This window comes from Microcaecilia unicolor, chromosome 5 (assembly GCF_901765095.1).
Source record: "Microcaecilia unicolor chromosome 5, aMicUni1.1, whole genome shotgun sequence".
In the NCBI taxonomy this organism is placed as follows: Eukaryota; Metazoa; Chordata; class Amphibia; order Gymnophiona; family Siphonopidae; genus Microcaecilia; species Microcaecilia unicolor.
In genome coordinates, this window is record NC_044035.1 from 7570793 (window position 1) to 7596807 (window position 26015).

General features: G+C 42.4%; 1 protein-coding gene across 1 annotated transcript in view; it reads left to right on the top strand.

Moving 5' to 3' along the window:
* The window catches only part of RAB11FIP2 (RAB11 family interacting protein 2), a 130338-nt gene that overhangs the window by 61485 nt on the left and 42838 nt on the right, over positions 1 to 26015 (top strand). The window contains exon 3 of the mRNA XM_030202634.1: positions 2483 to 2927. Within this exon, the coding sequence (XP_030058494.1) occupies positions 2483 to 2927 (445 nt within the window). The remainder of the gene's footprint in view (positions 1 to 2482; positions 2928 to 26015) is intronic.

Genomic DNA, 26015 nt, shown 5'->3' on the forward strand with positions numbered 1-26015 from the left:
GATTGTAAGACTGGTGCTCTAACCACTAGACCACTCCTCCAGGGTTCTACATGGAATGTTGCCACTCTTTAGAATTCCAGAATCTTGATCTTCTTTGGGGTTCTACATGGAATGTTGCTACTCTTTGAGGTTCTGAATGGAATCTTTATTTATTTAGATTTTGCTCACACCTTTTTCAGTAGTAGCTTAAGGTGAGTTACATTCAGGTACTCTGGATATTTCTCTGTCCCAGGAGGGCTCACAATCTAAGTTTGTACCTGAGGCAATGGAGGGTTAAGTGACTTGCCCAAGATCACAAGGAGCAGCAGTGGGATTTCAACCGGCCACCTCTGGATTGTAAGACTGGTGCTCTAACCACTAGGCCACTCCTCCACTCCAGAATCTTGCTATTCTTTGGAGTTCTACTTGGAATGTTGCTACTCTTTGAGGTTCTGAATGGAATCTTTATTTATTTAGATTTTGCTCACACCTTTTTCGGTAGTAGCTCAAGGTGAGTTACATTCAGGTACACTGGCTATTTCTCTGTCCCAGGAGGGCTCACAATCTAAGTCTGTACCTGAGGCAATGGAGGGTTAAGTGACTTGCCCAAGATCACAGGGAGCAGCAGTGGGATTTGAACCGGCCACCTCTGGATTGCAGGACGGGTGCTATAACCACTGGGCCACTCCACTCCTGCCACGAGTCCAGAATCCAGGGTCCAGGCCTCTCTACCCAGGAGAGCTGAGGCATGAGTCCTGGAGCTTCTGGTCTGTTTGAAGGCATATTCGACTATTAAGGAACGGTGAGGCAATTGTGCCTTTTTGAATCCGGGAGTCTTTTAGATACAGTATTGCATAGTCACCTTGTTTGGCACGACCTGCACTGAGAAGGGAAATTCCCACTTCTTCATTAGGCAGATATAAGCTGTGTGTGTTAAGTGCCATCCATGCCTCAACCAGATCCACCCCCCCCCCCCCCCCCCCCCCCTTGCAGCTGTGTACTAACGAATGCCGACTAAGGGCAATTATATGTTTAACCGTTAATTAGTGGCAATTAACGCCAACTGATACCAATTATAGCCAATTAGCATCTATTCAATGAAGTAATTTTGGGTAACTACATAAGCGCACAACTATGGAATGAACTCCCAAAAGCTGTGAAAATAATACATGACCATTTAAACTTCAGGAAATCACTAAAAACCAACCTCTTCCAAAAGGCTTACCCCACTGATCCACCGTAAATCCCCACACCCAACAACACAGCATAACCAATGATCGCACTGGACAATATCCAATCTTCATTCCCCTCGACCCTCATGGTACACACCTACCTCAGACCACAATATAAGCTTGTATTTGGTATCTACCGACTTGGCGAACGCCATTACGGTGCTATGTAAGCCACATTGAGCCTGCAAATAGGTGGGAAAATGTGGGATACAAATGTAACAAATAAATAACTGACCTTATTCTATAACTTAGGTGCACTAAACATCAAGTTTATAGAGCAAGGAGGATAGTCCTGCTGGACCACACTGGGCACTATCTGTGTAGTGTCTGGATGGAGCGTGGCAGTTTGTCCCAATTATACAGATAGTGGTGATAGCTAGATCAGAAACCGCTGTACTGTATGTTACCACTACCCATATAGTTGATGGCACTGAATTGACATGGAGTTTGGTTTTTTTTTTTTTAATGCTGTGATTGAGGTTTTAAACAAATAGTTGCCCGGGTGTTTGAATTTATCAGAAATACACAGTCCCATTTTAATGTTTTCATGCACTGGAATTCATTGCTGGAGAATGTGGTAAAGGCGGTTAGCTTAGCGGGGTTTAAAAAAAGGTTTGGATAGCTTCCTAAAGGAAAAGTCCATAGACCATTATTAAAATGGACTCAGGGAAACGCCACTGCTTATTTCTGTTGCCTCTTTTCCCTTGTAGTTTCCGAACTGTCATAATTACCAATTTTGTATCCTTCCTTTGGGACTGACTTTATCCTTTTGATGGTGCAAGTCTCCAGAATTGCACGCTATATTCCAAATGAGGTTGTACTAGAGGCCTTATCCCTTCCTGCTGGCAACGTTTCTTCCTATGCAGCTAAGCATCCTTCAGGCATCTGTCATCTCCTTTTCTACCTGTTTGAGCACCTTAAGATCATGGGATATCATGTGTAGAACTTTGTCAGCACAGAAGGTTATCACTGTAAATACTAGACCACTCCCTTGGTTTTTCCAGCCCACATGCTGTACTTCCTCAGTGGCAGGACAATGTGTACGTGTGAGAAATTTGTGTTGTAACTATTCTCTAGATAGCTGAATGATTTCAACATCCACTGCTGACAATTTGATAAGTTTTGTGGCATAAGAGTTGCCAAAAAAGAATGTAAGGAACGTGTAAAAGCCAAAGTGTCTTTTAAGGGTTTTCAGAGCAGTCTCTTGATTTGATTATTTTCCTATGCCTGCCTGTTTATCAGCAAATTGATGTAATCTTTATTATTTTCAGGAACTGTAAAGTCCCCTCACAGAAGAACCCTGAGCGCAGATACCGCCAAAGTGGGCGTCCCAGAGAATTCATCTGATGAGTGCATATCGCCCTTTGGCCTCCAGAGTGATCCTTTTCCAAATCCCAGCATTTCCATTTCGCAGAAATTTGCCACATTGCCTAGACAGAGGAACCCGTTCGAGGATGACGGGAGGTCCTGGGACTGCAGCCAAGACATGGTCTCCAAACCAGTGGAGCCCAAAAAGAAGGAGAAGGTTAGCCTTTTCGAGAGGGTGACCGGGAAAAAGGATGGAAAGAAGTCGGAAAAGGTTCACAACGGGGGATCGGAGGGATGGCGGGATCTCCAATCACCCAGTACCACAGGGGAGAAACTGCCAGAGGGTGTGGATTATGAACCGACCAATCCATTTGCAGCAAACTTCAGGTTGACAAGCGCCATGGCAGGGTGAGTGAATGTCACTTTGCTTTGTTAATGTAGCACTGAGCCAGGTAGCTTGAAAATCCTCCCCAGCACATCCCCTGAATGATGTTGAAATGTAGTTCTGTACCGCCCCCCCCCCCCCCCCCCCCAAACTTCTGCTGTTGTGCTTTGGCTTGGTAACGGTTGCCCTCGCATCAGTATCTCCATAAGTACATAAGTACATAAGTAGTGCCATACTGGGAAAGACCAAAGGTCCATCTAGCCCAGCATCCTGTCACCGACAGTGGCCAATCCAGGTCAAGGGCACCTGGCACGCTCCCCAAACGTAAAAACATTCCAGACAAGTTATACCTAAAAATGAGGAATTTTTCCAGTCCATTTAATAGCGGTCTATGGACTTGTCCTTTAGGAATCTATCTAACCCCTTTTTAAACTCCGTCAAGCTAACCGCCCGTACCACGTTCTCCGGCAATGAATTCCAGAGTCTAATTACACGTTGGGTGAAGAAAAATTTTCTCCGATTCGTTTTAAATTTACCACACTGTAGCTTCAACTCATGCCCTCTAGTCCTAGTATTTTTGGATAGCGTGAACAGTCGCTTCACATCCACCCGATCCATTCCACTCATTATTTTATACACTTCTATCATATCTCCCCTCAGCCGTCTCTTCTCCAAGCTGAAAAGCCCTAGCCTTCTCAGCCTCTCTTCATAGGAAAGTCGTCCCATCCCCACTATCATTTTCGTCGCCCTTCGCTGTACCTTTTCCAATTCTACTATATCTTTTTTGAGATACGGAGACCAGTACTGAACACAATACTCCAGGTGCGGTCGCACCATGGAGCGATACAACGGCATTATAACATCCGCGCACCTGGACTCCATACCCTTCTTAATAACACCCAACATTCTATTCGCTTTCCTAGCCGCAGCAGCACACTGAGCAGAAGGTTTCAGCGTATCATCGACGACGACACCCAGATCCCTTTCTTGATCCGTAACTCCTAACGCGGAACCTTGCAAGACGTAGCTATAATTCGGGTTCCTCTTACCCACATGCATCACTTTGCACTTGTCAACATTGAACTTCATCTGCCACTTGCACGCCCATTCTCCCAGTCTCGCAAGGTCCTCCTGTAATCGTTCACATTCCTCCTGCGACTTGACGACCCTGAATAATTTTGTGTCATCGGCGAATTTAATTACCTCACTAGTTATTCCCATCTCTACTATATCCAGTATAGTGGGAATGCTTTTGGGAGGGGAACTGTGAGTCTGCTGTATAATTAACCTCCGAATCTGGAGGAAATACCTGTTCTCAAGTTATAAATGTATGTGTTTGTACTGTACAGCTGCTGGAGGAGTATACCAACTTGTCTGATTTTTCAGATCCACAGTCAGCTGGGTTGAATTCCTCTTTGAAAGATAACCTCTTTAACAAGGAAATGATTGCTGATCCCACTGATACTATTTGCAAGTGCTTCTAAACAAGAAGTGAAAGGATCAGGTTTCGTAACTTTTTGCCCATGGTGCTTGGCTACCTGCAAACTGCCTTTCCTCAGTGCAGTGAAAAAGTCCGTGGGTTGTGCCGACTCGCGTTCTTTTCAATCACATAGAGAGAAAGCATTTCTGGACACGTGTTCAGGTTGAGAGAGGACACGTTCGTGCATAGCTGTCCTTTCCAAATCGTTATGTACCCACAGAAAAAGCAGGTGGAAGTGACTGTGTTTACGTTGGGCATGTAAAAAAAATTATATATCCAGGTGCTTTGGCAGTTAGTGGAGTCTGCCCTGCATAGTCTTTGTCCCAGTGTGACAGTCTGTAAGTTAATGGCTCCCCCTGCCTCTGAGTCTTGTATGGCCCTAGTTATGCAGCTTCTTCTGCCCATGTACTTACCTGTAACTGCCTTTGTATCGCTCCATGGTGCGACCACACCTCAAATATTGTGTTCAATTCTGGTTGCTGCATCTCAAAAAAGATATAGTGGAATTAGAAAAGGTGCAGAGAAGGGTGACGAAAATGATAAAGGGGATGGGACGACTTGCCGATGAGGAAAGGCTCTTCAGCTTGGAGAAAAGGCGGCTGAGGGGAGATATGATAGAGGTCTATAAAATAATGAGTGGAGTTGAACGGGTAGATGTGAAGTGTCTTTTCACACTTTCCAAAAATACTAGGACTGGGGGGGGGGGGGGGGGGCATGTGATGAAGCTACAATGTAAATTTGAAGTGAATCGGAGAAAATGTTTCTTCACTCAATGTGTAATTAAACTCTGGAATTCGTTGCCAGAGAATGTGGTAAAGGCGGTTAGCTTAGCGGAGTTTAAAAAAGGTTTGGATGGCTTCCTAAAGGAAAAGTCCATAGACCATTATTAAATGGACTTGGGGAAAATCCACTATTTCTGGGATAAGCAGTTTGTATTTCTTTGGGATCTTGCCAGGTATTGTGACCTGGATTGGCCACTGTTGGAAACAGGATGCTGGGCTTGTTGGACCTTTGATCTTTCCCAGTATGGCAACACTTATGTACTTATCCTTTCTCCTTCTTGCTTTTTATATAATCCAGCTTCCACTCCAGAGGCGACCACACGTATTTCTCCAGAATTCTGTAAATGGCATCTAACATCTAGACGCATCCAATTAACGCACCTAGGTGCTATTCTATATAACGTGCCTAAATTCAGACGCGGTGTGTGGAATAGCACATAGGACTGGGGAACACGTTTACATTTAGGCACGGCCTTTTACGCCACTGAAAACCTGGTAAAAACCCATGCCTAAATGTAGGCGCAGTCCACCGAATTCTATATAAAGCGTGTAAATTTGAATAACTCCCCTGACACGCCCACACTCCTCCATGGCTGCGCCCCCTTTTCAGCTACTTGGGTTGGAATTTACGTGCGCCTCATTTTAGAATACACCTAAAAAGCATGTGTAAATTCCAGTTATTGCCAAGTAGTGATAATTGGTTGTCGGCCAACAATCATCACTGATTGGCTCGTTACTCAATTGAGTAGTGCATGCAAATGGCACAGTTTAACGCACGCTACTCACTGCATCTTCTATAGAATCCGGCCCTTTGTAATTCCGTTGGGATGACAGAGACTATGCAAAAGCAGTTGATATCAGTCTGTTTACTATAAAGATTTGATATACCTCCTTATCTGACAGGTAGGTCAAGGCAGTTTACAAAAAGCAAATGAACGCCAGCAGTGGACAGGACACACAACAAGCAAACTCACAAACAACTAATAGAGAAATTTCATTCCAAGCCAATCCAGGAATGCGGCAATGTGTAAGGCTTCAAAGCCAGCGCCGAAACCCCTTTTAAAAATAATAAGTTTTCCGACACCCTTTAAATTTAGGAAAGGATCGCTATGCACGGAATGAGAGTGGAAGTCATTCCATAACTTTGGGAGCTGGTTTTCTATTAAAGATTTTTTTGTTGTTGTCGTTTCAGATCCAGTTCTTCTAATAAATAAAATAAAAAATAAATGTGCATACATTTTCTAGCGTGCCCTAATCCTGTCTCCATAGAGTTCATCATAGTCTAGTAAGGCAGGCAGAGATCTAGTAATGAGAGATGATGAGTTGACAACTCTGGTCTTAAAATTAAAAGTGTTTCGGTAGAATGCATTTATTTAATGTAGAAACACCTTCAGAATGCAAGCAGAAGTGACCTCACTCCCCTCCTCCTTCTGGCACTTGCAAAATTCTGCTTATTTTCACACTATCAAAAGAGTTACTCGCAAAATAAATCAGCTCTGAAAATAATGGAGGAGTCTGTCCTGCTGTCAGAAAGTGAGCACAGATGATAAATGGCCTATTCTTCGCCACTGCTATGATTATCCGCCAGCTACATACTTGGGTAATGATAGTTGCGCTTCTCCGTTCACTGCTCAAGATCTTTGCCACAGGGTATAAGTGCAAAAGCCACTCTTACCCCGACTCACTCTCTCTCTCTGCTCTGCCAGTGATCAGTCATCAAAACATTTTGCAGGGCCAGTGGAAAGGCAGCAGGTTATCACTTGTTCATCCACGTGGCACCTTCCCCCTCAATTGTAAGGCTTGGATATTTGCATTCCATGTATAATGCAGTCTGTAGCAAGGTCAGAAATTAGCATTATATGACAATGCAACAAATGCGTTTAATATACATCCAGGATATCACAAAGTATTAACCAATGGCAGATCAGCTTCAACAATGCCTGATGACATCACAACAGGCTCTAGCAGTAATGAAATTTCAACTGAGGGAATCAAATATAAAGGGGGGGGGGGTTCTCTAAAGCATCTGTGCATAAAGCCTGTTTTAAAGCTATGACTACATGCATGCATAAAGTGCAGGCACATGGAAAGAGTAGACACGGAAGCGTTCCTGGAGGCATAGTTTGGATGGAGTGAACATAAAATTGCATTGAATGCATGGTTTTATAAGATACATGGGTGCATGCATATATTTATAGCTTTTTCAGAGCATGACATTTATCCATGACATTTGTGTGCTATTGAGCTGGTTCTGGAAGCCTATTTGATAAAAGCACATAAATACCTTTGTTTCTTTACGAAAAAAGGTGCCTTTCTGGACTTCTGGTTTATTTAACTTTATATGCCACTCGTCATGGTTGCCGTAACAGAGTGGTTTGCAATTTCCCTCATGATGTGTACAAAAGAAGGTTTAAAAGAGTTAAGGTAGCAGCAGTACACCAAGATTTTGGTCTTTAGTATTTCCATTGGTGGTTAAAACAAAGAGCTTCCAAAATGAAGAAATGATTGAAACAACTTAATTGGTGTCTAAAACAATAACAGTTTTGTGAGGAATGCTCTTCGAGGGTCGTCTATGATTATTCTATTTTACATACCACCTAAATAAAAACAAAGCAAATGGTTTATGTCGTATTCTTAATAGTGCTGGCAAAAAAGAGAATCACATCCTGCAGCATCTCATTTCTAGCTAGAGAGAGTGCTGAGGATTTCTGCAGGTAAAAAAGTATGCAGGGTGCCCCTGCTTTTACTTGCGAGATTGGAATACGCTTCCTTATCCTCCTGCTAGACCAGTCCAGACTAGTGGGTTGTCCTCTCCAGCCAGCAGATGGAGACAGAGAGCACTGAATTCCACTGACAACTTCGCCACTGTAAGGATCGGTACAGTTCTGGAATAATCCAATATTCTCTGCCTTCAATAGATTGGCACAGCAGCAGTTCATGAGGTCTGGTCCTAGAGCTTTAGGGTAGGCCAATACCTTTGGAATAGTTCTCTGTATTTGGGAGTCAGAGCCCTTGACCCAGGGCTGGGCTGTGGCCCACCCCAGTGGGCTCCTGGTCCAGGCTGCGAGGGTCCCACAGGATCCTGGCTGAAATGGGGGGGGGGTAACATAGTAACATAGTAAACATAGTAGATGATGGCAGAAAAAGACCTGCATGGTCCATCTAGTCTGCCCAAGATAAACTCATATCTTGAATTTGTACCTGTCTTTTTCAGGGCACAGACCGTATAAGTCTGCCCAGCAGTATTTCCCGCCTCGCAACCACCAGTCCCGCTTCCCACCACCGGCTCTGGCACAGACCGTATAAGTCTGCCCAGCAGTATTTCCCGCCTCCCAACCACCAGCCCCGCCTCCCGATCTCGACTAAGCTTCTGAGGATCCATTCCTGCTGCACAGGATTCCTTTATGCCTATCCCACGCATGTTTGAATTCCGTTACCGTTTTCATCTCCACCACCTCCCGCGGGAGGGCATTCCAAGCGTCCACCACCCTCTCCGTGAAAAGTTGGGAGCTTGCCATAGGGGATCCCTGTTGGGTCTCTGTCCATTTTCTGTCAGCAGTCGCCTTCCCTCAGACTCCCTTCTTCCCTGTTGGAAGCAGGATACTGGGCTAGATGGACTATTGGTCTGACCCAGGGCTGGGCTATTCTTACGTTCTCTGACGTCCTTATTTGTCCCTTTCCCTGGCTAAAAGCAGCTTAAAAAAATGTAATAAGAGACGGCGGCTGTACTAAGGCAGGGTTTTACCTGCAGGATCCCTAGGCCCAGGAAGTACAGATGGGACATGTGGCTGAGATTTAGTGGTGATCACAGAGACACTGTTCAGGAAGGACAGAGTAAGAAGAAAAAGGAGTGGCATTATATCTAAGGAAAAGGTACTGTTGGTAATTCTGGAAAGAGAGAGTGGAAAATCTATTTACATTGCTATGATATATAGACCTGTTTTACAGACAAAAGTGGACAGAGATTTAATTGAAGACATTCACAATATTGCCTCAAAAGGGGAGATACTACTAATAGGTGATTTCAATATTCTCGTACTGACCTTTAAATGCATCCACTCTGCAGCCCCCCCATTACCTCTCCACTCTCATCTCTCCCTACATTCCTCCCCGTGAACTCCGCTCACTGGACAAATCTCTCTTGTCGTCCCCCTTCTCCACTGCTAACTCCAGGCTTCATTCCTTTTCTCTCGTGGCACCTTATGCCTGGAATAGACTTCCTGAACCTATACGTCTAGCTCCATCTCTACCTGTTTTCAAATCTATGCTGAAAACCCACCTTTTCGCTGCTTTTTAGCTCCCATTACTTCCCTCACCCGTGACTGTCTTGTCTGTCTGTATTATTTAGATTGTAAGCTCTTTGAGCAAGGACTGTCTCTTTGTATCGGGTGTTCAGCGCTGCGTGCGTCTGGTAGCGCTATACAAATGCTAATAATAATAATATTCTGGTTGTTGATTGGAGCATCCCTGTTGCGAGGTCATCTAGATCCTGTGTTCTCCATAGGGAGAACTGTTCCAGCAGTTGGGTAATAGAACCCATGCGAGATGGAGCCATACTGGGGACAATGTTTCTTATAGTTCATAGTTCACCTTTGTTTGTTTGATACACTGCCAATCATAGAATATCTAGTTGATTTACATTACAATAAAAATTAAAATGACAGGATAATGGGATGTTATAGTGGGTGATCATCTGACATCCTCGGATGGTGTGCTCCAGTATTAAGACTTGTGAAGGGGGTTGATTCAAAAGTGAAGATTCTAGACTTCACAAAAAATTAGCTTAGGGCATTGTTAGCTATTTAGGAACATGTGGGTTATCAATAGAAATCAAACAAAATAAAACATGGAAAAGAAAATAAGATGATACCTTTTTTATTGGACATCTACTATAATAAAACTCACCCTCAACATTCTGAACACAACGTTCTGAAGTCAGTCACTCACTGAAGGGTTCATGGATTCATGGTGGTGAAGCCAGAACACTGACCATGTCTCTCTGCCCCGCCCTCGCATGACGGACCAATCAGAAAAAACACTCTCAACATTCTGAAACACAAAGGACCATCACAACACTGTTCCCAGGCAACACTAGGCAACGTAAGACGGACCAATCAGAGGAAACTACGTGACAATAAGGGAGGAGCATTCCCCAGCAGAATGGCTCATTATCTGTGCAGCACGGAGAGCACAGAACCACCGCTGGAACGAGAGAAGAATATTCCTGCTGTGGGTATGTGCAAAAATAGACCGGGGGGGGGGGGGGGAGAAATTTTTAAATGCCTAATGCCAGTACTGAAGAGTGCCAGAGGGCCTATAGCACAGACTATATTTGGGATCGCTTGACATGGAGTCAGAGGAGCCGGAAAACAACGTGCCCGTCACCATCTGGGACAAGGACAAGCTGCGGCCCAGCTGGAAGGATTACCCGCGACCCACCCAGCAGCAAACAGCGACCAAGGAAGGGGGAGGAGTAGGGAAACACGCGGAGCCTAGGAATCGCTGGAGACTGGCTGCCAAACTAACGAAACAACCGCACACCGACGCACCACCTCCATCATTCGAAAGGCATCCACTCTTTCTTCAACAGAAATGCAAACTAATAATACAAAACAAACAAAGAATACCTGGTTTCTCAGGCGGCTAAAGGTAACTCCCCACCCCCTTCCTCTTCCCCTTTTGCCGAAACGGCCAAGGACGTGCCCAACCATCCCCAGCCTCAGGCAAGCTGTCTCCCACCTCGGGGATTCCCCGAGCACCCGGAAAAAGACGGTGCTGATTCCTGCAGCGCATAAATGTTCCAGCATTCCCCTGCAGCCGGCCTGAAATGGACCAAACATACCGGATCACCCCCCGACGGCCCGAGACCGTGCTCTTCTCCCTTCCGCCAACTTAAAACAACCATCCCCGTCCTCAGACAAGCCGTCACCCACCTCCAGGATGCCCAGAACCCCAGCCCAATGGAAAAAGATGGCGCTGCTTCCAACAGCACATTTCTCTTCCAGCATTCCCCTACAGCAGCCCTGAAACGGCCAAAAAATACCGACAGACAAAGAACGTGCTCCTCAACCTTCCGCCCATCTAAAACAACACTGCTGCCTCAGCACAACACAAAAAAAAAAACATGGAAAAAAAAAACAACACTCAACAAAGGCTGACACCCCCTACAACCACATTTACATTTCACCAACAGAAAGACCCCCCTCCACAAACCTCCTTGACAGACAAAACCACACACACACAATACAACAGAAACACACCCTCAAAGCCACACACCAATCCAACCCACTTTGCCAGCACAGCACAGCACATCCCCCAACCCCCAAGCAAAAAACAAAACAAAAAAAGACACAGATCAACAACCTGCACACACACCGCACCCTCACACACACACACACACACACACACACACACACACACACACACAAAATAACTCTGTGACACATACACACACACACAAAAAAACCCACATGCTAGTGCCCGTTTCATTGGTTTCGGAAACAGACCTTTTTTACTAGTAACTTAATACATTTCTTGATTAGCTTTCGAAGGTTGCCCTTCGTCAGATCGGAAATAAGCAAATGTGCTAGCTGACAGTGTAAATAAGTGAAAACATTCAAGCATTACTATGACAGTCTGACAGGGTGGGAGGATGGGGGTGGGTAGGAGGTATGCATGGGGACATCAAAGCATATCATTGATATTCTAACAGGATGGGTGTGGATAGGTGAGGGGTGGAGAGAAATACAGCTTTATGGTTTATAATGGGTTAGGAACCCCAGATCCTTGTTAAGTCCTTTCTGTTGGGTGTTAAAATATTCAATCATTCTGACTTCAAAGGTCTTACGTTCTTGTATGGTTTTAAAGTTACCTTTCAAGATTCTCACTGTGAAGTCACTGGTATAGTGTCTTGGTCCTGTAAAATGTTGACCAACAGGCGTGGGAACCCTGCTGGCACCAGTATTGTTCATATGATGTCTATGTAAATTGAATCTTGTCTTAAGCATCTGGCCTGTTTCTCCAATATAGCATCCTTCATTACATTTTTTACACTGAATGATATATACCACATGTGGGGAAAGCAGAAAAGCAGTGGACAAAACTGAAAGGAACTATTTTAAGGGCAACAAACCTTTTTGTTAGTAAAGTAAATAAAAGTAAGAGAAGAAGGCCTCTTTGAATCTGAAAAGCAATAGCTGAAAATAGAGGAAAAAGACAAGCTTCCTCCATAAACTACTAGCGATCACAGAAAGAGGGAGACAAGTGACAATATCTGGAAAAGCTAAGAGAAGCTGGTAGAGTAGCCAGGAAAGCAAAGATGTAAATGGAAGAAAAATTAGCCTATGTATTAAGTTATGTGTGTGTGTGGGGGGGGGGGGGGGGGGGACAACACATTGTCTTTTAGATGTTAGTGATAGGAGGAAGTGCAAAAATTGTCATTGAGAGACTTGAGGATGAAGGGAATGAATATGTAGAAGGTAATAAGGATAAACTGGAATTGCTTAACAGATATTTCTGTTCCCTGTTTATAAATGAAAGACCAGGAGTAAGACCATAAGAGACAAACACAAATGAATGAGAATACAAGAGTGGTAGATCTTAAATGAACTTTAGAAAGCCGTGTTCGCGAGGAGCTTGCTAACTAAAAGTGATCCAAAGTGATGGGGCTGGATGGCATACTTTTGAGCATGTTGAAGGAACTTAGGGAAGTTCTGGTGGGTCTGCTACGGACCTTTTTAATGCTTCTTTATAGTTGAGAGTGTTCCTGGAGGACTGGAGAAGGACAAATGTTATTTTGTGTTATAGAGGACTTGTCACCTGCCAAGTCCCTCAATTCGAGATTCAAGGCGAGATACAATGAGTGTAAAAAGATGCTGATATAAAACATCAGGAATTACAGAAAAATTAATAAAAGAAAAAAGAATTAACAAAAAAATTGTAATACTAATCTTAAAACAAGTTTTCAAACCGTTACAAAAGGAATAACAACAACTCATGAAACACAAATCTACAGGAAGATTATTCCATAATCAAACTGCTAAAAATAAAAAAAAAATGAGAGAACGAATCCTAAAATCTCATGAATGTGGTCCGTCTCCACAAAAGAGAAAATAAGGAGGAGGTTGGGAACTACAGGCCAGTTAGTCTGACCTCACTCTTCTAAAATAGTGAAGTTTGTGGAGTCCAATGGATTGCAAGACCCGAGGCACTATGATTTTAGTAGAGGTAGATATCATCAGAAAAATCTGATTAATTTCTTTGACTGGGCAGTTGGATTGCAAGATGTAGTGTACCTACATTTTATTAAAGTCCTTTGACATTTTTCTGCTTATGTGAATGATAAATATACCGAGTGCCCTCAGTATGATCCTTAAAGTGACTGACTGGGTTAGAAACTGGTTGAGTGGAAGATATCAAAACTTAGTGGTAAATCGAGTTCATTCTGAGGAAAGTGATTAACACCAGTGCTGTGCTGCAAGAATCGGTTTTTAACATTTTTTGTAAGTGATTTTGCAGAAGGGCTGTCTGGCAAGGTTTGCCTCTTTGCAGAGGATACCAAAATCTACAGTAGGGTAGACACTCCTAGTGGTTAGTGCAGCGGACTTTGATCCCAGGAAAGTGGGTTTGATTCCCACTGCAGCTCCTTGTGACTCTGGGCAAGTCGGTTAACTCTCCATTGCCCCAGGTACAAAATAAGTACCTGTATATACTATGTAAACCGCTTTGAATGTAGTTGCAAAAACCATAGAAAGGTAATATATCAAGTTCCATTTTCCTTCCCCTACTGATGGTGTGGATAACATGAGGAGGGATCTAGTGAAGCTTGAAGAATGGTCCAGAATTTATTTATTTATGGCATTTTTATACCCCACTCAATAGCGGGCTCAGTGCGGCTTACAGAATATGGTACAGAGAACACAAAGTAAGGTACAAAGTACACAGAGTATGGTACGAAGTATAACATAGATGATCCAGTTGTAAGGAGTAAGACAGCTAAGGTTTATATATTTATTTATTTATGGTTCATTTCTACCCCACATTTTCCCACAAATGCAGGCACAATGTGGCTTCCATGAATGACAAAAGTAAAGAAATACAACACACGAATTTTACAGTAGAATAAGGATAAAACACTAGCAGCAATTAGGATGGCTAAACAGCAGAGTTACTGATGGAATACACTTTTTCAAAAAGGTACGTTTTCAGCAGCTTCTTGAAAAGATGGTGGTCAGCTTGCGATTTTAGGTACAGGGGAAGAGCATTCCAAGTCTTTGGGCTGGAGTAGTGGAAAGTAGAGGCAAAAAGAAGCTTGTATTTAACACCCCTGCAAGGTAGGTAATGCAGTTGTAGAAAGGTGCGTGCTGTTGTGATGGCGTTTCTAGGTGGGAGATCTATTAAAGGGATCATGTATTCCGGAGCTAATCCGTATATTATTTTGTGTGTCAAAGTGCAGATCTTGAATGCGATTCGTTCTCTTACAGGTAGCCAGTGTAGATTGAAACGTAGGGGCTGCGCAGGAACCATGCGCGATTTGCCCAAGATGAGTCTCGCAGCAGTATTCTGGGCGGTCTGGAACTTCCTCAGTAGATGCTCCTGGCAGCCTGCATAAATCCCACTGCAGTAGTCCAGGTGAAGTACTTCTGTACATGAAAGAAGAGTGGGACTTGGGAGTGATGGTATCTAATGACGTTAAGATGGCTAAACGTATAGAAAAGTTGATAACAAAAGCCATAAAGATGTTTGAGGGCATGGGGGGAAGAATGGCCAGGAGTTAATAAGGAAGTGAGAAGTCCTCTGTATAAGTCTGTGGTGAGACCTCATTTAGAATATGGTGTCCAATTCTGGAGGCAACACCTTCAAAAAGATTCAAACGGGATGGAGTCACTCGGTGGCTACTAAAATGGTCAGTGGTCTTCATCATAAAGCATATGGGGACAGACTTAAAGATTTCAGAATGTGCACTTTAGAATAAATGTGAGAGAAGGGAGATGCGGGTACCCTGAAAACCTGACTGCCTAGGTCTTTATCATAGCGAGTATACATTTGATAGATTGCATACAATACATGCAAATATATCTCCCCCAAATATTCATTGTGGATATCCTGAAAATCTGACTGGCTAGGTGCGTCCCAAGGACTGGGTTGAGAACCCTTGGGCTAGACAGATAAATCACTATAATTGTATTATCGAACCAGGGATAATTTTTATTTATTTTTTTTAGTACATAAGTACATAAGTAGTGCCATACTGGGAAAGACCAAAGGTCCATCTAGCCCAGCATCCTGTCACCGACAGTGGCCAATCCAGGTCAAGGGCACCTGGCACGCTCCCCAAACGTAAAAACATTCCAGACAAGTTATACCTAAAAATGCGGAATTTTTCCAAGTCCATTTAATAGCGGTCTATGGACTTGTCCTTTAGGAATCTATCTAACCCCTTTTTAAACTCCGTCAAGCTAACCGCCCGTACCACGTTCTCCGGCAACGAATTCCAGAGTCTAATTACACGTTGGGTGAAGAAAATTTTTCTCCGATTCGTTTTAAATTTACCACACTGTAGCTTCAACTCATGCCCTCTAGTCCTAGTATTTTTGGATAGCGTGAACAGTCGCTTCACATCCACCCGATCCATTCCACTCATTATTTTATACACTTCTATCATATCTCCCCTCAGCCGTCTCTTCTCCAAGCTGAAAAGCCCTAGCCTTCTCAGCCTCTCTTCATAGGAAAGTCGTCCCATCCCCACTATCATTTTCGTCGCCCTTCGCTGTACCTTTTCCAATTCTACTATATCTTTTTTGAGATACGGAGACCAGTACTGAACACAATACTCCAGGTGCGGTCGCACCATGGAGCGATACAACGGCATTATAACATCCGCACACCTGGACTCCATACCCTTCCTAATAACACCCAACATTCTATTCGCTTTCCTAGCCGCAGCAGCACACTGAGCAGAAGGTTTCAGCGTATCATCGACGACGACACCCAGATCCCTTTCTTGATCCGTAACTCCTAACGCGGAACCTTGCAAGACGTAGCTATAATTCGGGTTCCTCTTACCCACATGCATCACTTTGCACTTGTCAACATTGAACTTCATCTGCCACTTGCACGCCCATTCTCCCAGTCTCGCAAGGTCCTCCTGTAATCGTTCACATTCCTCCTGCGACTTGACGACCCTGAATAATTTTGTGTCATCGGCGAATTTAATTACCTCACTAGTTATTCCCATCTCTAGGTCATTTATAAATACATTAAAAAGCAACGGACCCAGCACAGACCCCTGCGGGACCCCACTAACTACCCTCCTCCACTGAGAATACTGGCCACGCAATCCTACTCTCTGCTTCCTATTTTTCAACCAGTTCTTAATCCATAATAATACCCTACCTCCGATTCCATGACTCTGCAATTTCTTCAGGAGTCTTTCGTGCGGCACTTTGTCAAACGCCTTCTGAAAATCCAGATATACAATATCAACCGACAGATAAAGCCCATTTAGGTGCCTGTGTCTTCAGATTCTACTTGATCTCCAATCATTCCTTTTCCTTACTACTGTTCAATGCAGAAAAATATTTTACAGTCTCCTAGAGTGTTTGACAGCACATACATGTATGCATGTGTTGTAGCAATCCATATGGAAGAAAGCCATCTAAAAGTATTTTAAAAACTTACAGCGAGCTAATAGGATAAAGTGAAAAATTTTCAATTTACGAGGACTGACAGGTGTGAAAAGGAAAAGCATCTTTAATTTTAATGTGTTGTTAGAACCTCTTTAGAGAAACCGGACTAGCTATTAACAAGGTCTTTGGAGACAGGCGATGGGTAATTAACAAGACCTACCCAGATAGAGTTTAGGTAATTAATGAGCTCCCGCAGTCCGGACGCATGGTGGGAGATGAAACTTCAGCGTTTCAGCAGGACATGTTGCTACTCGTTCTAAGGAGCATGTGCCATATGCCGAGTGAGACTTCCCTCGAGTCTTTGGAAGGTTTCTCAGAAACGCTGTACAAAATAAAAAGGAGTAAGTGGCTGTTGGCGGAGTTGCCAGCTCTCTCTCATTTTTGGCAAGAATAAATCTGTTTCCCCTTCAAGTAGTCTGAATGGTGCTAAGCTTTGCAGGCTCCATTGTGAACGTGAGAGCTATGAAGGGTTTATATTTCAGACCAATTTCTTGTTTTTAGCTGGGTCCTAGAGACACAGAGAAAGCAAATTCTCCAGATCCCATAGGGCCCTGCTTACTAAGCCGCGTTATAGGTGTGTTAGCATCTTTAATGCGCATTAACCCTATACACGCTGAGAATATCCCTATAGGCGCCTACACGGCTAGCACGTTAAAAATGCTAACACGCCTTAGTAAACAGGGCCCATAGAGTCATAAATCCTGAATCCAACCCTGCTCTTCTCCCACTTTTCCCTTGGTTTTATCCCATTTAGAGGAACGCTAAAAAATCATCCCGCACATTCCTTAATCTTCACTTCCCCAACTGCAAAGGTCTAAAATACAAACTAACGCAAGCGTCAACCTTTTCCTACTTAAGCACACAATTTTGGAATGCGCTGCCGCGCAACATAAAAACGATCTATGAACGAACTAATTTTTCGCAAACTACTGAAGACCCATCTCTTTGACAAGGCATACCACAAAGATCAACAAATGTGAACCTCTACACGTAGATCCAGAACTACCTCAGGATATCTGCTCGATATTCTACTATCCTTTATTATTCTCATGTTACCCAAGATCCTTAAGCAATACTAAATTTATAATTTCTTATATATTTCCATTATTCATGTTGTAATGTAAGCCACATTGAGCCTGCAAAGAGGTGGGAAAATGTGGGATAGAAATGCAATAAATATATGGGATAAAATTATATGCGTCTAAGAAAACTCCAGCTGTTCGTTTTTTCTGGCTTAAGAAATATGATAGCATTTCTGGGTATCTTTGAAGGCTTCACTTGCTTCCCTTTAAAATCTCAACTTATTTTAAAAATTGCATGTACTGTTTTTCATATGTTACCTATTAATTTACCAGATCTTTTAATTCGACTTTTTTCTGATTAGTTTTTTTTTCTTCATCTCGGGTATTTAATACAGTTGTACTAAGGTATCCTATTGTTAAAGGTTTATAATACAAACATCAGTTAGGTTTAATGTTTTCCTTCCATGCTATCTGCATATAGAATGAATTACCACAATGTATCAGAACTGAATTAATTATCTTCAGTTTCGAAGGAAAGTTTTGTTTTTTTTTGTTTTTTTTATTTGATAAGGTCTGAATGTTTTATTTTATTAATTTGTTTTTAATCAGTATACCGTGATAGATTTGTTTGCACTATGGGGAATTACATCAATCTCATGCATATTCATTATGGGTACCCTGAAAACCTGATTGGGTGTGTTCCGAGGCCCAGAAAGTGCCTCAGTCCATATGCAGAAGGTGTGTCCACCACTGCTGCTCGTGATTTCTGACAAAACTGAACTAGGAACAGCTTCATGGGAAAAGTAGGATATAGATATGGTCGGGACCCAGGGCAGATGCTTGCTTGCATATGGATCCCTCTTTCAACTTCAAGCAGGTTTGGGGGCCCAGGGCAATTGCCCTGTTTGCACACCCCTGAATATGGTACAGTGATGGTTTGTGCAGAATAAATTTATATTTAATCATGAGAAAATGAAGTGTTCTGGGTGGGTCGGGCAGAAGTGCTAGCACTGGGGCCACAATTACGGGATGAAAATTTCCTACTGCATATTGTTTGGTCAATAATTGGGGAGTGTTATTAGGTTCCAAGTTATTTATTTTATTTTGTTACATTTGTACCCCACGCTTTCCCACTCATGGCAGGCTCAATGCGGCAGGCAATGGAGGGTTAAGTGACTTGCCCAGAGTCACAAGGAGCTGCCTGTGCCTGAAGTGGGAATCGAACTCAGTTCCCCAGATCACCAGTGTGGCCGCGCAGGCTTCTGCTTCTGTGAGTCTGACGTCCTGCACGTACGTGCAGGACGTCAGACTCACAGAAACAGAAGCCTGCGCAGCCTTCTACATGGAATGTTGCTAGTGGAATAGCAACATTCCATGTAGAATCTCCAATAGTAGCAACAGAATCTCAGTAGTAGCAACATTCCATGTAGAATCTCCAATAGTATCTATTTTATTTTTGTTACATTTGTACCCTGCGCTTTCCCACTCATGGCAGGCTCAATGCGGCTTCCATGGGGCAATGGAGGGTTAAGTGACTTGCCCAGAGTCACAAGGAGCTGCCTGTGCCGGGAATCGAACTCAGTTCCCCAGGACCAAAGTCCACCACCCTAACCACTAGGCCACTCCTCCACTCCAGTTGACTGTGTGAAATCATGTTGCAAAGGAATCAGCTGCAAAGGATTAAAATACAAATTAACATATGCATCCAGCTTCTCCTACATAAGCACGCAACTATGGAACGCACTACCAAACGCCATAAAAACAATGCACGACCTAACAAACTTTCGAAAATCACTAAAAACCAATCTGTTCAATAAGGCATACCACAATGAGCCATCCTAATTACCAGACAACGAAACTCATACCAGAACTGGACAAAATGAACTCTCTATGCTTGACTACCTGATTTACTTTGTCACTAATGAACTTTAACGCGATACCACTTCATCTCTCATCCCGAAAATGAGTTTTCTATACTTGACTGCTTAATCTACTCTGTCACTTTGTATTTCTCATTCCGGAAATGGCGATCACCTTTACGGAATAATGTAAGCCACATTGAGCCTGCAAATAGGTGGGAAAATGTGGGATACAAATGCAACAAATAAAATAAGTGTTCATGCTATATGTGAAAAAAGTGGCAGCTGGCCTGTCGTGTAAAGAATATTTTGTCTTCAGAAAATTTTCTGAGTATTTTGTGAGCTCCAGTTTTGGTAAACCTTAAGTTAATTGTAATTCCTTCTATCTTGGGGGTACCTGCCATCATCTACTATGTTACGACGATTGGAATGCTAGTCTCTTCTCTTCTTTATATTTCTTAGTCACCTAATTCCCAATATTTGGGGTCTAAAGCAACACATAAAAAAGTAAGTAAGACTCGGGAATATGCCAGGAACAAGATTAAAGCAAAATGTAATTAGCAAAATAAAACGTTTTTATAGCCTGATAAAAGTTCAGATAAGAAGAAATTTGTCTCAGATGTAAAGGGAAAGCAGTCCAAAGCTTAGTTGCCTGGAACTGTAAGGAAGAGTAAAAAATGTGTTTAATCGAATATCTTTACTAGATGGAAATTCAAATGCTGGAGTTCATGTGACCCGTTCTCATTATGAGGATATTATCCCATCCATCTCTCCCTGCCTCTCACCCCCACCCCCTCCAATCCCCATGAGACTGTCACTGGAATGCTTTAATGTTTCATTTATATATTCTGGTATTTGTCATGTTTTGCTCATTTCTGACTGAAAGAAGGCGATATGATAGAGGTCTATAAAATACTGAGTGGACTGGAACAGGTAGACATCAATCACTTGTTTACTCTTTCCAGAAATACAAGGACTAAGGGGCATGCAATGAAGCTACTAAGTAGTAAATTTAAAACAAGCTGGAGAAAATATTTCTTCACTCAACATGTAATTAACCCTTTAGTGTCCAATGTTCCCATAATAAGCCATATGGGAACAGATAGATGGGAACATTGGACACTAAAAAAAAAACTCTGGAATTTGTTGCCGGGGAATGTGGTAAAAGCAGTTAGCTTAGCAGGGTTTAATAAAGGTTTGGGTAATTTCCTAAAAGTCCATAAGCCATTATTAAGAGGGACTTGGGAAAACCCTCTGCTAAGCAGCATAAAATCTGTTTTACTGTTTTGGGATCTTCCCAGGTACCTGGATTGGTTACGGTTGGAAACAGGATACTGGGCTTGATGGGCTTATAGTCTTAAGGTGGTCTTGCCTTTGAAAGCTAGTCAAAAAATGTATTTTTATTCCAATAAAAAAGGTATCATATCTTTTTTGTTGTTTTGTTTCTATTCATTGTCCTAATATAAAAACATTGTACTGGCTTGCCAGTAGGGTGGCAAATCAGATTTAAAATGGCTAGCTTGATGTTTTAAGCAATATTGTAGAGGTGCTCCTAATTAAAATAGGTCCAAAACCCGGATATATGCAAAAACAAATCCCACAGTCCTCGGTAGAAAATAACAATGTGTACTATATGAAACCAAGACTTTATCAGCTATACAAAGACCATGGCTAACAGCAATACTGGTGAAAAAAACTTTCTATATATATATATATTTCTATACTTATACCCAGTTATATTTATCTCTTAAGTCCTTATTTAAAGAGTGCCCTCAGAAACAACCACTCATTTGAAGGCAATATCATTTCTTTTGCCAAAATGGCATAGCACCTCTTTTATCGGGCCACTCTTGTGCGTAAGTGTATGTGCTATTGCCTCAATCAATAGTACGATAACATAACATAGTGCTAACTCAAAAAAAAACGTGAAGGTAAAACATTTTTTCAAGATTTCAGTTGCTCATTCTTCTTCTTGTTGCAGCCTTGAGAGAATGGCTGTAATTGAAGCGTTTGACGGCTTTAACCCGAGTCTCTGAGGAAAGATTCTTGAAACCCGCGGTGCCGGGCGTTTCCAGGGGAAGCCATTTATTCAGTCAGAAAGAGCGACTGGGAAGCACTCCACTCATTATTTTATAGACCTCTATCATATCTCCCCTCAGCCGCCTTTTCTCCAAGCTGAAGAGCCCTAGCCGCTTTAGCCTTTCCTCATAGGGAAGTCGCCCCATCCCCTTTATCGTTTTTGTCGCTCTTTTGTGCACTATCTGTATATCTGTCCAGCACTATGGGCCTTATTCTTCAAGGTTATGCTTCTAAGTGTAGGATTATAATGGGATTCTCAGCGCTTAGTACATTCTCACTTTTAGCGTGCGCCAAAAATAGTAGCACACTTTTGTAAAAAGGGCCCTAAATTAGGAGCATAGATTTTAGGAGCGTAAATTTAGGAGCATAACTTTTATAGAATAAGGCCCTATCTGTGTAATTTAGGCTTCTGTTCAGCAGTTGAATTTCATCGCTAAATAGATAATTTTTAGGACTTCATCCTGTTTCTAGGATAGTATCAGGTTGTTTAGTAATTTAAATGGCCTTATTTTATTGTAGTTTCTTTATTTTCTTTCATTTATTGTTAAATCACTGTGGCCTTATTTCAGTTGTGGCATATTACATTTAATATAAACCATAAACATTATACTGTATCTATAACTTCTAACCCAGAAAAGATGAGTAAACAAGTTAAGTACATAAGTATTGCCACACTGGGACAGACCAAAGGTCCATCAAGCCCAGCATCCTGTTTCCAACAGTGGCCAATCCAGGTCACAAATACCTGGCAGAAACCCAAAGAGTAGCAACATTCCATGTAGAACCCCAAAGAGTAGCAAGATTCTAGAATTCTAAAGAATAACAAGATTCCATGCAGAATTTCAAAGTGTAGCAACATTCCATGTAGAACCCCAAAGAGTAGCAAGATTCCATTCAGAATCCCAAGCACATTACATAAGTGTTGCCAGTGCCACACTGGGACAGACCAAAGGTCCATCAAGCCCAGCATCCTGTTTCCAACAGTGGCCAATCCAGGTCACAAATACCTGGCAAGATCCCAAAAAAGTACAAAACATTTTATACTGCTTATCCCAGAAATAGCAGTGGATTTTCCCCAAGTCAATTTAATAATGATCTATGGACCTTTCCTTTAGGAAGCCATCCAGACCTTTTTAAACCCCTTTACCACATTCTGTGGCAACGAATTCCAGAGTTTAATTACACATTGAGTGAAGAAACTTTTCTCCGATTCATATTAAATTTATTACTTTGTAGCTTCATCGCATGCCCCCTAGGCCTACTAGTATTTTTGGAAAGAGTAAACAAACTTGTGAGAATGAGAAGAGATTAACAGTGGGGGGGGGGGGGGGGGGGGGGTATACTGTCAACCACCTTGCCAGAATGAGCAGGACATAATAGGGAGGTAAAGTTTCTAGATGAAATAAAGGACTGCTTAACGGAGCAGCTGGTTGAAGAACCAGCAAGAGGGAAGCAATTTTAGACCTGGTCCTTAGTGGAAAACAGGATTTGGTCCAGTTGGCGATCGTGATCTTAATATCCTCAAATTTAACCTTACAACTAAGGAAATCTTATGTAATGGCATTTAATTTCAAAAAAGAGACTATGATAAAAAGAGAAAAAATGGGATCTGCTGCCAAGGTTAAGAGTTTACATTATGCGTGACGTTGTTTAAAAATACCATCTTAAAAGCTAAGACCAGATGTATTCCATACATTGAAAAAAGGTAAAGAGAGGCCAAATGGCTGCCAACATGATTAAAAAGTGAGGTAAAAGAGGCTATTTTAGCCTAAAGAGCATCTTTCAAAACATGGGAAATGGATCTGAATGAAGACAACAGGAAGCGGCATAAGCACTAGCAAGAAGTACAAAACATTGGCAAAGCAGGGAAAAAGAATTTGAAAAGAAGCTTGTTGTAGACAAACCTATAATTACAATCTTATCAGGTAGATTTGAAGCAAGAAGCTTGTAAGAGAGTCAGTTGGACCATTATGTTTATGCTTATTCCACATTTGATATACCAACGTTCTGTAGATACAGTCGAAGCAGTTTAAATATACTATTTACAAAGAGATATTGTACAGTTCTGATGGGGATGTAAGGATATGCTGTTTAGGATGTGATGGGTGGTGGCCTAGTGGTTAGGGTGGGGGACTTTGGTCCTGAGGAACTGAGTTCAATTCCCACTTCAGGCACAGGCAGCTCCTTGTGACTCTGGGCAAGTCACTTAACCCTCCATTGCCCCATGTAAGCCGCATTGAGCCTGCCATGAGTGGGAAAGCGCAGGGTACAAATGTAACAAAAATAAAATAGATACTATTGGAGATTCTACATGGAATGTTGCTACTATTGGAGATTCTACATGGAATGTTGCTATTCCACTAGCAACATTCCATGTAGAAGGCTGCGCAGGCTTCTGTTTCTGTGAGTCTGTAGGACGTCAGACTCACAGAAGCAGAAGCCTGCGCGGCCACATTGCTGATCTGCAAGGGCCGACTTCTACATGGAATGTTGCTAGTGGAATAGCAACATTCCATGTAGAATCTCAAATAGTAGCAACAGTGAAGGAGTGGCCTAGTGGTTAGGGTGGCGGACTTTGGTCCTGGGGAACTGAGGAACTGAGTTTGATTCCCACTTCAGGCACAGGCAGCTCCTTGTGACTCTGGGCAAGTCACTTAACCCTCCATTGCCCCATGTAAGCTGCATTGAGCCTGCCATGAGTGGGAAAGCGCGGGGTACAAATGTAACAAAAATAAAAAAAATAAATGTTTATGATGTTTGTTTGATATGAAAATGCTAATAAACACACTTTCAAAAAAATATATATACTATTCAGATGGTCAATGGGGTAAATAGAGCACTTAGGGGAGGACAAGTGCATAGCAGAGAGACTAATTGAATTCTCTATTTTGGTCTTGGCTGAGGAAGATATACAGGAGATTCCTATTCTACAAATTCCATGTTCCTTGGGGTGGTGGCTTGGACCTGTGAAGTACTGCCCTTTATCAGCTGCTTTTATTTATTTATTGCATTTGTATCCCACATTTTCCCACCTCTTTGCAGGCTCAATGTGGCTTACAATACGTCATGAGTAGTGGAAGCATATAAGAAAATAGACATTTAGCGTTATGGAAGGATCTTGGGTAACATGATAATGATAAAACATAATAGGTTAACAAGCAAATATTGTAAGCAGTTCTGATTATTTGTATTGGAGTTCATTTGTTGATCTTTGTGGTATGCCTTGTTAAAGAGATGGATCTTCAGTAGTTTGCGGAAGTTAGTTCATAGAGCGTTTTTAAGTTGTGCGGCAGCGCATTCCAGAATTGTGTGATCAGGTAGGAAAAGGTTGACGCATGCGTCAGTTTGTACTTTAGCCCTTTACAGTTGGGGAAGTGAAGATTAAGGAACGTGCGGGATGATTTTTTGGCATTCCTGGGTGGTAGGTCTATTAGGTCTGACATGTAGGCTGGGGTGTCTCCGTGGATGATTTTGTGAACTAGGGTACATATTTTGAACATGATGCGTTCCTTGAGTGGGAGCCAATGTAGCTTTTATTCTTTTTCTTGCTAATGGCCTTCTCTTTAGCCCCTATTTCATCTTGGATTTAGAAGATCATATTCACCTCTTAAAATGGTATCTTCAGGACAGTTGTGCCATCATTGTCTTCCTTGTTTGCCTGCTGACCCGCTATCTTTTCATCATGCCTCGATATCAACCTTTGCATCTATGGTGGATTGTTTGAATTTTTGGTCATTGTGTCATAAATCCTTTCTAATGCATGATTTACTTAATTCTTATCACACACGTATATTCTGTCTTATTGAAACTTGACTCAGAACTCTTTCAAAGTTGTCCTCCGGTTATTCATGTTTCTGTAGTAATTCTTCTCACCAAGGTGGAGGGATTCTCATTAATTTGCTGAGTATTTCCACCTCAAACTGTTGAATGTCCCTACATTTTCTCACTCCGAGTTTCATCCTTTACATATTTACTGTCTTTCTTCCCTTCCTTATAGCTTCCTTAGACTAAGTGCTTCTGTCTTCCCCATTCTCACATCCCATTATCCAAACCTATTGATTCTTGGGGGATTTTAATATCCAGACTGATAACCCTACTAAGCCCAAATACAGGGCATTTGTCCCTTTGCTTAGTAATCTCAGCCTACTCCAGTGGTTTCCAAACCTGGTCCTGGAGGCAGCCCAGCCAGTCATAATTTCAGG